This window comes from Onychomys torridus, chromosome 7 (genome assembly GCF_903995425.1).
Source record: "Onychomys torridus chromosome 7, mOncTor1.1, whole genome shotgun sequence".
Lineage (NCBI taxonomy): Eukaryota > Metazoa > Chordata > Mammalia > Rodentia > Cricetidae > Onychomys > Onychomys torridus.
In genome coordinates, this window is record NC_050449.1 from 37991943 (window position 1) to 38004262 (window position 12320).

The window sequence follows — 12320 nt, forward strand, 5'->3', positions numbered from 1 at the left end:
TTTAAGGCCTTTGGAGCTGGCTGGTGATCTGACTGGAAAATTCCTGTAGCTTTTTATGTGCACTATGGGCTAAAAGGGAGAAGGAGAGGAAGTCCAGGAAGCTACCTAAATAATCCAAAGAAGAGAAAAGAAAAAAGAAAAAAAAATACTCCTGGCTTGGGACAGTGGCAGCAATCATGGGGGTGGAGATGGGGGTGGAAGTGATAATATAGAGAAAAAGTTGCAGGGCTTTTCCCACCTGGCAAAGCTGCTGTTCCCAGGAGACTTTTAGCAGGGGCCAAATGAGGGAGGGAAGATTGTTTCAGTTTGTTGATTGAACGGAGAGAAACCTGTGGAAAGTCAAGGGGGCTTAGCTCAGGGTCATCTGCAGTATAAGAGTTGAGGGCCACTAGGCGGTGGTGGCTCATGCCTTTAATCTCAGCACTAGGGAGGCAGAGGCAGGCAGATCTCTGTGAGTTCAAGGCCAGCCTGGTCTACAGAGTGAGTTCCAGGAAAGGCGCAAAACTACACAGAGAAACCCTGTCTCGAAAAACCAAAAGAAAAAGAAAAAGAGTTGAGGGCCATCTGCAGAGTAAGAGTTGAGGGTCATCTGCAGAGAAAGCTCCAGGCCAGCTTGGGGTACCTGAGACCCTGATTCAAACAAAGGAAAGAATGGAGAAAGGTTTGAGCATGAAGTTGTGGGGAGATCTGACAAAGTGAGATTCTAAGAGCTGGAAGGAGTGACAGAGTTTTTTTGTTTTTTGTTTTTTTAAGAGAAGCTAAGCATGGTAGTTGTATGCCTTTGATCTTAGTTAGTGCCCAGTGAGGCAAAAGCAGATGAATCTTTTTGAGTTCCAGGATAACCATAGCTAATTAAATAAATAAATAAATAAATAAATAAATAATGTAATAGGAGATAGATTGGGGCCAGCAGAATGGTTCCTCGGATAAAGGCGCTTTGCTGTCAGTAGATGCAAAGTCAGCAACTGGAATTTAACTCTGGAATCTAGGTGAAAGTAAAGAGAGGCTTGACCTACAGAGTTGTTGTCTGCCCTGCACCATGTGCTGTGAACATCTGCACCCTGCATACACACAAAACAGTATCGTTTTATATACGTATTTGAGACAGGCTCTCTCCAGTTTTGTAGCTCTGGTTTTCCTGAAAATCCCAATTAGACCAGGTTGGCAAAGTCTTGGAGATCCACCTGCCTCTGATTCCCAAGTGCTGGGAATAATGGTGTGCGCCACCGCTGCCCGGCTTCAGGCCTCATTTTTAAGATGACAGTTCTACTGTCAGTGGCTGGGCACTCTTCTGATTGTTCAGGCTCTTTGCTGTCCCTTCAGAGAAGAGTATTCAGAAACAGCATCTTGTCACAGGCTCAGGTACAGCTGGGACCCGGTGCCCATGCCAGCCTCCCAGCAACTCAACAATGTTATTTGTCAGGAACTGTTCCAGAACTGACTTGGAAAGTCCCCAAGGGGACCAAGGCGTCTGGCACGAGGACCCTGTCAATGTTTTCTTGATCTGAATAGACCAAAGTAAATTTATGCCTAAAAAGCTAGTTTCCAGATTTTACTGTCGTTTCAGACACAAGTTATTTTTCAAATAAGTAAAAACAAGTGGTGCATACTAATCTTATGAAAACAAAAGAGCAAAATGAACAGCAAGACCTCTGGGTGATGAGCAGACCATAACATGTGCCCTGATGAGGCCCAAAGATTCCTGGTAAGCTGAGCTGGCTAGCTGGTGGTAGTGAGGGGATGTTACCTGTCATGGAGACTAAACCTCTGCAAACTACACCTGTTTGGGGAAATGTGGTTAACCCATTTCCACCCTTGTTTGTCCTAGTGCTAAAGCACGTTTCTATTTGTTTACCTTGGAGGTGGATTTCTGAATAATTTTTCTGAAAAAGTATATATTTTATAAATGTAAAGATACTATATGCATTAACAAATATTTCATTTTTAGTTTCACTTTTTTTTATGTGTATGCGTGTTTTGCCTGAATGTATGTGCAGGTGTGATTGTGCCTGGTCCAGAAGAGGGTTTCAGATCTCCTGGAACCGGAGCTAGTCAGTTGTGAGCTGCCATGTGGGTGCTGGGAATTGAACCCAGATGCTCTGCAAGAGTAGCAATTGCATGGGGTGGTGGTGGCACACACCTTTAATCCCAGCATTTGGGAGGCCAGCCTGGTCCACAGAGAGAGTTCTAGGACAGCCAGGGATAGAGAGAAACCCTGTCTCCAAAAACAAACAAAAAAGTACCAATTGCTTTTACCCTCTGAGCCATCTCTCAAGACCCTCCTTTGTATTTTTTAAAATCACATTTAATTTTGTATGTGGGCAGATATTTGAGGTAGAAGACGATGTAAAGCATTAAGTTCTGGTCCTGGGGTCAAACTGAGGTTGTCAGGTTTAGTGGCAACGTCTTTACCACTGGGCCACCCGGCCACAAACCTTTACCTTATTATTATTATTTTTTAAGCTGAGGATCAAACCCCAGGCCTTGTGCTTGCTAGGCAAGCGCTCTACCACTGAGCTAAATCTCCAACCCCTTACCTTATTTTTTTAAAGACAAGATCTCACTGTGTAGTCCTGGCTGGCCTGGAACTCACTATGTAGACAGGAAGGCCTCAAACTCCCTAAATGATGGGAGTAAGGGTATGAACACAAACCTGGTCCAAAAAAAAAAAAAAAAAAGTATTTTTAAAGAAATTAATGGATTATCATTCACCTTAAAAATAAGAATATGAGTTGGAAGTTTAGCTCAGTGCTAATCTGAACTAAGGAGGAAAAAATGCACTGTGACCATTTGACATCACAACCAGTAAAACTGAACCCACACCGAAAGGGTCCAAATGAGACTGGGAGGTAGTCATGTACGCCTTTAACTCCAGCACTCAGTAGGCAGAGGTAGGTGGATGTGTGAATTCTAGACCAGCCTGGTCTACAAAGTGAGTTCCAGGACAGCCAGGGCTACACAGAGAAACCCTATCTCGAAAAACTAAAAAAAGGTCTATAGTAGTTTGAATGTAATTGGCCCCCATAATCTTGTAGGTAGTGGCACTATTAGGTGTGGCCTTGTTGGAGGAAGTGTGTCACTGTGGAGGTGGGCTTTGAGGTCTCATATATGCTCAAGATACTGCCCAGTGTTTCAGATCTCTTCCTTTTTGCCTGCAAGATGTAGGACTCCAGCTATTACTCCAGCACCACATTTGCCTGCATGCCTCCATGTCCCACCATGATGATAATGGACTGAGCCTCTGAACTGTAAGTGAGGCGCCCCAATGCAATGTTTTCCTTTATAAGAGTTGCTGTGGGAAAGGTATATAGGCATGAGTATACAGGAAGTAGCTCTATGGAGGCTGAGGAGTTGGCAAAGTGAGGTTGGCTATAGCTTGTTCGATTCCTCTGATCTCTCAGCTTTCACACCTTCCCCCCCACACCAAAAAAAAAAAAAAATAGAGTTGCCGTGGTCATGGTGTCTCTTCATAGCAATAGAAACGCTAAGACAAGGTCCAAATGGTGCCGATTCAAGAGTGACCCTGCTATTCTTCCCACCAGAAAAGGGCTGCCATAGACACTGAGTAGAACGGGTATTTGACCACCTTAACAGGAGGCCGACTGTTAAAGTGCTGGCTAGAGGGGACAGCTGTTTCATACAGCTTATTTCTTTTCGCTTGCGTCCTTCCTTAGTTTTGTCATTACAACCCAGTTCCCTTTGGAAATTAATTTCTGAAGGTTAACACCCACACACACCCACACACCCACCACCGCTTTTTTTTTTTGGGGGGGGGGGTTGGTCCCATACCTTGAATGGGTATGGGACTGTAAGGGAAAGGAACCCCACAAGTGAGAGGCCTCCTTCCAAATCCCTACCACCTAAGAATGGGACGGCCGGGGCTGGAGAGATAGCTCAGCGGTAAGTGCACCACCGTGGGCTGCACCAGCGGAGGATCCCGGTTTAGTTCTCACTCACGTGGTGGCTCTCAATCATTTGTACTCCAGCTCAGGCCATCCAAAGCCCCTTTCCGGCCTCCTCAGGCCCCAGGCACGAGTATGATGCACAGACTTATGCGTAGGCAAAACACTCAAACACATCAAATACAATACATTTTATATTTTTGGTTGTGAGCCTAGCCTTTAACATCTGAGCCATCTCGCTAGCCCTAAAATACATTTTAAAAGAAAGAAAGAAAAACAACTTTAGGCCTGGCAGTGGTGGCGCACGCCTTTAATCTCAGTACTTGGGCAGGCAGACACAGGCAGATCTCTGAGTCTGAGCCAGCCTGAGCTAGATAGAGTTCAAGGACAGTAAGGGCTACACACAGAAACCCTGTCTTAAAAAAAAAAAACCAAGAACCGGGTTGGGGATGTAGCTCAGTGGTAGAGTGCTTGTCTAGCAAGCACAAGGACCAGGGTTCGATCCTCAGCTCAAAAAACAAAAAACAAACCAAAAATGAAGGGCCAAACAAGGCCTCAGACCTCTTCTTAAGGGGTCATTTAGCTCACTCCAGGTGCGGGCCCTTGTATGAGTAGCCATTTTAAAATCTGGGTGGGAGGTGTCATGCTTTAAAAACTCAGACTTGTGAAAGGTAAAATAATAATAATAATAATAATAATAATAATAATAATAATAATAATAATAATGTACTTAGTGTGGTGGCACACTCTTGTAAATCCCAGCCATGAGTTCCAAGCTAGCCACAGCTACATTGCAAGAAGCTGTCTCAAGACAACAAAGCGCAGTCTTATGATGGAACTAAATCAGAATCACCAAATGACAACCGGCTGTTTTTTTGTTCGGGGCTTGCTATGGCAATGACGTCAGCAAGCATCCACTGGCGTTTGGTAAAGACTTGGGCCCTCAAAGGAAAAAAAAAAAAGTTAAGCGCTCCTGTAAAAGAAAAAATTGGGGTGGGAGGGAAAGAAAGGCTTCAGGCTTATTTTGATTGGATGTTGTTGGCAAGAAAGCAGGAGGAGGGCTAGAAACAGGGGATCATTGGTTTAGAGAACATATTTGGCTCTCTCTGATTGGTCTCAAGTTGGAAGCCGCGCCAAAAAAAAAAAAAAAGCGGGGGGGGGGGCTGCCAGTTAGTGACTAGGTTTTGACTGTCCGGGCCCCCGTTAATGTCGGTGTTCAGGGGCGGAGTGTATTGTCACATATGGTTTGGCAATTGTCAGTATTTCCAGCCTCCCAGCTGCGTGAGACTCAGCATTTTACTTTCCTTTGGCCCAGCTCAATTTTTATCTCTACATATTTGTTTTACTTAAACAAGACCAAGACGGCTTTTTCTGTTAAGGATAAGACATTAGGATCTGAAAATCCTAATAGAAACAAGTGCACACGTATCTCTGCAGTGAGGGTCGGACAGGAGAAGCTACGGGTTCCCCATTTCCATAAGTGAGTCCTCGCTCGCAGAGGCGGGCTGCCCTTCTTTCTAGAAGAGTGTCACTGCGGGCAGGAACAAAGGGTCACCTCGCCTGCACTCCGGCCTTCAGTAGCCCACGACCGAGGGCGCGCTCCCGGCTCCCGCTTTTCCCGGGAGCGGGCTCGGGGCCGGTGCCCCTTCCTGCAGCGTCCCCAACAGCGTGGGCCCCGCGCCGGTCCCACTTCCGCGCGTCCCTGGGTGGAGGGTGCGCCCTGGCCTCGCAGCAGCCTCCCGGCCATCTCAGGTCAGCTTCCCGGCCCGGAGCCCGCGCAGGCTGCCCTCGGAGCGCGTCCTTGGTCAGGAGTCAGCAGACCTCCCTCCGGCCCCGACCCGCGAGCCAGCTTTGGAGGGACGAAGGCAAGGACGACTGTCCCCGGCCACCATTCACTCCCCAACTCTGTCGCCTCCGCTCTGCAGGCAAGGCCTCCCCGTCCGTCCCTCCCGACGGCAGCCCCATGTGTCCCTGAGCTCGGCCCCGGCGGACGAGGGTCTCTCCCGACCCTCGTCCGCCGGGCCTAGGAAGCCGTGACGCCGCGGCGGCGGCGGCAGCAGCGGCCGAGCTCTCGCCATCTTGTAGGGAGGAGGAGCCGCGGCCGCCGCCATGCGGAGAGGCTGGGAAGGAAGGAGGGAGGGAGGCGGCGGCCGGCGAGCGAGGGAGGGGGCAGAGGAGCAGAGCCAGCTCAGCTCCGCGGCGACTTCGGGGGCGCCGACACACTGGCCCGCGGCCGAGGTAGCGCGGGGTGGCGGTGGCGGCGGCGGCGGCGGCGCGGGCGGCGGGCGGCGCGGCGGGGGCGGGGCGGCGGGCGTAGCGGCGAGGGGCCGGGTGGGGGCGGGCGGAGGTTTCCGAGGAGGAAGGAGCCGCCGCCATTTTGGGAGCTTCGAGTCAACAATAAAGGACCGAGGGTGCGGAGCGGGAGTGGCCTCGGTGGTAGGACTCGGGCCCGAGCCGCGGGGCGTGGGGTGAGGCGGTGTGGTCGGGGTCGGCAGGGCCATGAAGGTCGCGGGGAGCCCCCTCGGGCGGGCGTCGGGGTACGCTTGGGGCGGAGGCCCGAGGCCCAGGCCCCGGCCCGGGGAGGACGGGCGTGCGGGCGGGCGGGCGGGCGGCCGCTGAGTGGAGCGGGGGAGGCGGAGAGGAGTGGAGCGGTGGAAGTGTGTGCGGCCGGGTCTGGAGGAGGAGCGGCCGAGTGCCCGGGGCAGGCCGTGTGGCCGCGGGAGAGGGGATGGAGCGGCGGCCGGGACGCGGCAGCCCTGTGGGGGGCGGCAGGGCTGTGCTGTCCAGAGCCTGGGCTAGGAGAGGACCCGCAGCTCCTCGGCTGCAAGTAGGCCTTGCAGGTCGGTGGGAACTGGGGGCTTTCGGGAGACGTAGAGGGAAGGAGAGGCTTTTTTCCAGTTTGGGGGTTCTCTTCCGGGATGTCTGAGGGGAGTCCCTATTGTTTCCTACTCGCGGAGCTGGTTCCGGCTCTTGTGGCGCAGATAGGATTGCAGGGCACCAGACCCTTTTGCGTTTTGAGGAGAGAGAACTGGATTTGAAGAGTGTGGTTGGGGGAGGGGGCGAGGAATTACTGCCCTACGGTTACCGGACTCCAATCCTTGGCTTGGCTCTTCCCTTTCCCATAGCCCCCTTTTCCTTCAGAATAACCCTAACTTCCTGCTGAGGCTTAGAGAAATTGCGCTGCTTTTGCAAACAAAAGCCCTTGTTGGAGCTGAAGATACTGTCTTGGGTGTGAAACTGTCAATTGCTAACCACGGTCTGGGAAGTGCTGTAATTAACTCCGCCAGGGGCTCCTCCCAACTAAGTCTACTGCCTTCGCGGATTTTTTTTTTTTTTTTTAATGTGGGAATATAACTATCTAAATTGGGAAGGGTGGGAAGAATATTTTCTCCACTGAGATGTAAAGCTGCGTGCAGGTGTCAGTTTAAGAAGGGAGCAGTCTCACTTTGGATTGAAGGCAATAGGTCTTACTGTGCATGATTGACAGTAATGATGGTGTCCTTTAGTATTCAGAGATTGCCCCTTCATCCTCTTAGCACTTTGCAAACAGGTAAGCCTTCCTGTTGATCATAGTATGAACCTGTCAATACAGGAAATACCCGTTAACAGAACAAATAAACAACTTCATATGATAAGCCACATTTGTGAGCAAGTTATGTATAAAGTTTTTTGTTCGTTTTAGCACACAATATTTGCTAACAAAACTTGAGGTATATTTTGACTTTATAATTTTTGATGTGGGATACATTGGTGTATAGCAAAAATTAAAAATAAATAACCAGCACCAATTAAGCTAGTGTTTGGGAAGAGGGTAAAATGTAAGGGAGTTACAAGATAAAATCAAAGGAGTTGGGCTTGTGTTCTGGTCCTTGGAAATTTTTTATTTACTAAATCTTGATAATTCCATTTGGGGAACAGTTTAAAATAGAGGAGGTTGACCAACTCTTTCTTAAAATAACTGTTAATTAGACTTAGTACTCTGGGTATTTGGGAGGATTTTATTAAAGTTACAATTTTGTTTAACCCCCTGCGGTTGCCCCCTTAACTACAGGAAATTTCTTTTTTTTTTTAACAATGTTATTTTAAATTAGGATATACTTTCTGAAAAATGCTGTTGAAAGGCAACACTAACACTTTTTAGTTTGAGAGTTTGTTTTTTTGGTTTTTTGTTTGTTTGTTTTTGTAGTTAGAGGAGGGTTTTAGATTTTCAACCAAAAGATTTTTGACATGTAGATTGCTCCATACAGATTTTTTGACTGCTTCATTTATTTTGATAAGGACAAAAACTTAATTAAAAAGACAACTTCTGTGGTTGAAACTTATAAATCTTTTTGTATTGTTTGAAACAGTTTTCTCATTTAAGATCTCGGTTGCTGTCAGAAATTAAATGTTAGTGAATTGTCTTGCCTTGTTCAAATTTACATTAAGTAAATTGAGTTTCAAGTCTTACTATAATTAAGTGTAATGATTTGGGGAGGTGGTAGGAGTTGGAGAGAATTCATCAAAGGAGATTGAAGACCAGATTGTTATTTGACTGTGAATTTGAATTTTATCCTTAGTATCTTTCTGCCTCATTTTCTCTAGGTGGCTTTGATCTCAAAATTTTAAATGTGTGATATTGGAATCCTTGTAGACTGGGTTTTTAAGGCAGTTCCTCACTCTTCCTATCTCAACTAGTGATTTGGCCTACGTGTGGCTGTTAGGAGTTCTTTAAAAGGGAACAGCTTTTCACCCTGACTTTGCTGTTTTGCTAATTTAATTTTTTTCTTTGTTTCAGATTGAAGTGAGTGAATTCAGATATAATTCAAGCTTGTTAGAGGGCTTAAAAAAAAGTTGATCCGGTGCATGAGAGCAAGTTAACTCCTGCTGCTTACTGTTCAGAGACTCACAGGTGCTTGCCTGAAATTGCAATAAAGGACTCATATATTGAGCAAGACTTATTTATCTCTTCATTTTGGAGAGCCTCATAAACTGTTATTACAGTTTCTCTACTGACTTTGGAAAGTTTTGAAGTTTGAAAGAGACACCTTGGCAGTTAACAAAGCATGAGCACAGCCCGAACAGAGAACCCTGTTATAATGGGTCTGTCCAGTCAGAACGGTCAGCTGAGGGGCCCTGTGAAGCCCAGTGGTGGCCCTGGAGGAGGGGGCACACAGACACAGCAACAGATGAACCAGTTGAAAAACACCAACACAATCAATAATGGCACTCAGCAGCAAGCACAGAGCATGACCGCCACTATTAAGTAAGTGTTAGAAGCAAAGCTTGGAGACCTACAGTTTGTTTTTGTTGTTGACTGCTTCATGCCTTAAATTAACCGTTTTGATTGCAGATGGAAGGCAGATGACTTTGTTATGGCCAGTAGGTATTTGTAATAGAATATTGCTGCCATAATTAACTGAGCAAGTGATGAACATAGGCATCTATAAATTGCTGTGTTTAGAAACAAATGTGCTGTTTGTTGAAAAGTGAATAAAATGATCCCGTTCCGGTTTTTGAGACAGGCTTACTCTGTAGCCCAGGCTGACCTGGAAGTCATTGCAGTCCTTCCCGAGTCAGTCTCCCAAGTACTAGGGTTCAGGTGTGACCACCACCACACCTGACTTTTTTTTCTTCCCTTTTTGGCTTCTGATGCCTTAGTTTAGGCAACAGATCAAGGCTATTTGAAAGTTTGAAAAATAAAATTTGTTTGAAGTAGCAAATTTTTTTTGTTTTGAAATTTTATGTGCATGCACATTTTGCTGCATGTATGTCTCTATACCATATATGCATGCCTGGTGTCCATAAAGGCCAGAAGAGTGGGTTGAATTTACTGAAACTGGAGTTGCAGATGGTAGTGAGCCTCCTGGTGGGTGCTGGGAATTAAACCTAGGCCAGCGTTCTTAACCAGCGCCCCCCCCCCCAAAAAAAAAGCAAATTTAAAGATTCGGATTTTTACTTTTTAAGACAGAGTCTCACTGGGGGTGGGGGGGGATGGGGTGGCGGCAGCGGAAGCAGGCAGATCTCTGCGAGTTCTAGACCAGCCTGGTCTACAGAGCCAAGTTCCAGGAATTAACATTTAAAACTTCACCCCAATGGAAGTTGGGCTTCTGTTAAAAATACAGACCTACGTAAAATGGTTTAACATTTACAAATCTTAATATAGTGAGTGATACTTGGTCTATTGACTTGTGTTTTTGTTTTTTGTTTGTTTTGTTTTTGAGATGGGGGTCTCTGTAGCCCTGCCTTGATTGAATGCTGGGATTATAGGTGTGTGTCATTATACTGAATTTGAACGGTATTATGGATCTTTCTGGGAAGTAGTCTTTACTGGCTACTAGAATGTATAACTTACTGCTGTGTGATTCACTGTTGGTCTCTAAGAAGTCCCATTGTTTTGTTGTTTTGATACAGGACCACACTATGTTACCTTTAACCTGGAACCCTGTATGTAGACCAGGCTGGCCTGGAACTCAGAGATCTGCCTACCTTTGCCTCCCAAGTGCTGGGATTAGTGGCACAGTGGGATTAGTTTTAACTGGTATAGAAATGAAAAAAAATTTTTTGTTGTTTTTTTTTTTTGTTTTTGTTTTTGTTTTTAGTTGGTTTTTGGAGCTGAGGATCGAACCCAGGGCCTTGCACTTGCTAGGCAAGCACTCTACCACTGAGCTAAATCCCCAACCCCTAGAAATGAAAATATTTTATAAATTGAAGTTTATTTTAACAAAAATAGGAAAATTTAGGCTCCTTTCAGTTCCTAAGGGCAGATATGTATGTACTTCATTATGAATGTATTGTTCACTTACAGTTTTTGACTTGAGGTAACAGTCTTCTGGGATTTTCCTAGTGTGTTATCTCTTGGAAGTATTCGGATTTTGTCGGCTGTTTCAGAACTCTTCGGTACTTACTGTGTCACCTATTTCCTCATTTTGCTTTCTCACTTTTAAGATACATTTGAGTGTAATTTGTGGACCAGTTTTTGTGGTGTAGCTTACGTACTGTGTGTTGTTGAGTTTGACTGTGGCAAGCTATTTTACTAGGTTGTTATCTGGTATTTTTGCTTAGAAAGTTCAGTGGTGTCTGCAGAAGCAGAGGATCATGAGTTCAAGGCCAGTGTGGACTATATAGCAGGCTTTTATTTAAATTAAAAGAAAGAAAGGTACCTATGTTAGACTGTTTGCTCTTTATGTGGGCTCTAGCATTACATTAATCAAGCTAAGTTCTTATTTTGTTAGTAGTGACTGTTTTACATAAATTACCTAATTTGCTTTTTTTGAGATAGCACTTCTTGTAGCCCATACTGGCCTCCAAGTAACTATGTAGCCAGGGATAACCTTGAACTCCTAAACCTCCTATTTCCACCTCCCAAGTGCTGGAATCACCTGGTGTGTCATCATGCCTTCATTATATAAATTACTGATAAAATTATTGGACACTCAGTTTGTGTGTGAGAGAATAGAGGGTCTGGGAAGTAATTGGTGAAGCATCACAGAAGGATAAGGAATAGATCAAGACTTAACATCTGTTAGAAATGTCAGGACTTTGTGCTTTTGCATTTTGAGTCGAGGTCTTCCTGTTGTTCAGACTAGCCTGGAACTTCTAGGCTCAGGTGGTCTTTCTGCCTCATTGTCCTGGGTAGCTGGGACTACAGACATACTCTGGGTTTTAACAAGGATCAGCTAGTTAGCAGAAGTTACAGGCTTGGATGAGGGTACTGTGTTGAATTGGAAGGTACCTACTGTTGAAAAGCAGCACCTGTTGGTTTTAAATCCTGGTTACTAGGTAGCCCACTGGCGTTTCCAAGGACCTGGGTTCAGTTTCTTAGCATTAAATAAAGCAGGAAAAAGAAAAGGGTATAGTTACTAAGTTCTACCGAACTGTTACCATACAAGAACTTGAAACATTATTGCCAAAGTGTGTCTCCCTGAACTGTTGTAGATTTGGCAGTTTTTCAAGAAAATCCAGAAACTGGGCCTTTACATGAACTCTAGATGTTAAATGTTTGTGGCTAATTAAAATTTTTTAAAATACTAGTAGATCAAATAAAACATGTTTTGACAAACACTTATACTTCTAATCATAGGAGGATGGATGCTCTCAGCCCTTCTGTTTGTAAATTCATCCCCCTTAGATGATTTCTTAAAGAGCATGTTCATTAATGCTCTTGTTAATTAAGTACAGGAGTGTATTAAACTTACTGTGCTTTTTAGAGGGGTGGTACTATTTGAAATAAACATTTGCATTAAGGAGGAAACTCTGAATTGTGATAACTTTGTTTATTATATTCTCTCTAGACCTGGTGATGACTGGAAAAAGACTTTAAAACTCCCTCCAAAGGATCTAAGAATCAAAACTTCGGTAAGTTGGGTTGTAGAATTAAAAGATGGAAGAAGAAGACAGTTACAAGTAAAGTAGTTCCATGAAATGACACGTGTGTTT

At 45.4% G+C, this 12320-nt stretch overlaps 1 protein-coding gene across 6 annotated transcripts in view; it reads left to right on the forward strand.

Moving 5' to 3' along the window:
* Positions 1 to 6059: 6059 nt before the first annotated feature.
* The window catches only part of Ddx6 (DEAD-box helicase 6), a 38219-nt gene continuing 31958 nt past the window's right edge, over positions 6060 to 12320 (forward strand). The window contains exons 1-3 of one of the 6 annotated variants that reach the window (XM_036193047.1): positions 6060 to 6140; positions 8680 to 9147; positions 12176 to 12239. In XM_036193047.1, the coding sequence (XP_036048940.1) occupies positions 8948 to 9147; positions 12176 to 12239 (264 nt within the window). In that variant the 5' untranslated portion in view covers positions 6060 to 6140; positions 8680 to 8947. Of the gene's footprint in view, positions 6141 to 6250; positions 6371 to 6417; positions 6440 to 6667; positions 6743 to 8679; positions 9148 to 12175; positions 12240 to 12320 lie in introns of those variants that run through there. The other 5 variants (XM_036193046.1, XM_036193045.1, XM_036193048.1 and 2 more) reach the window with 5 other exon arrangements.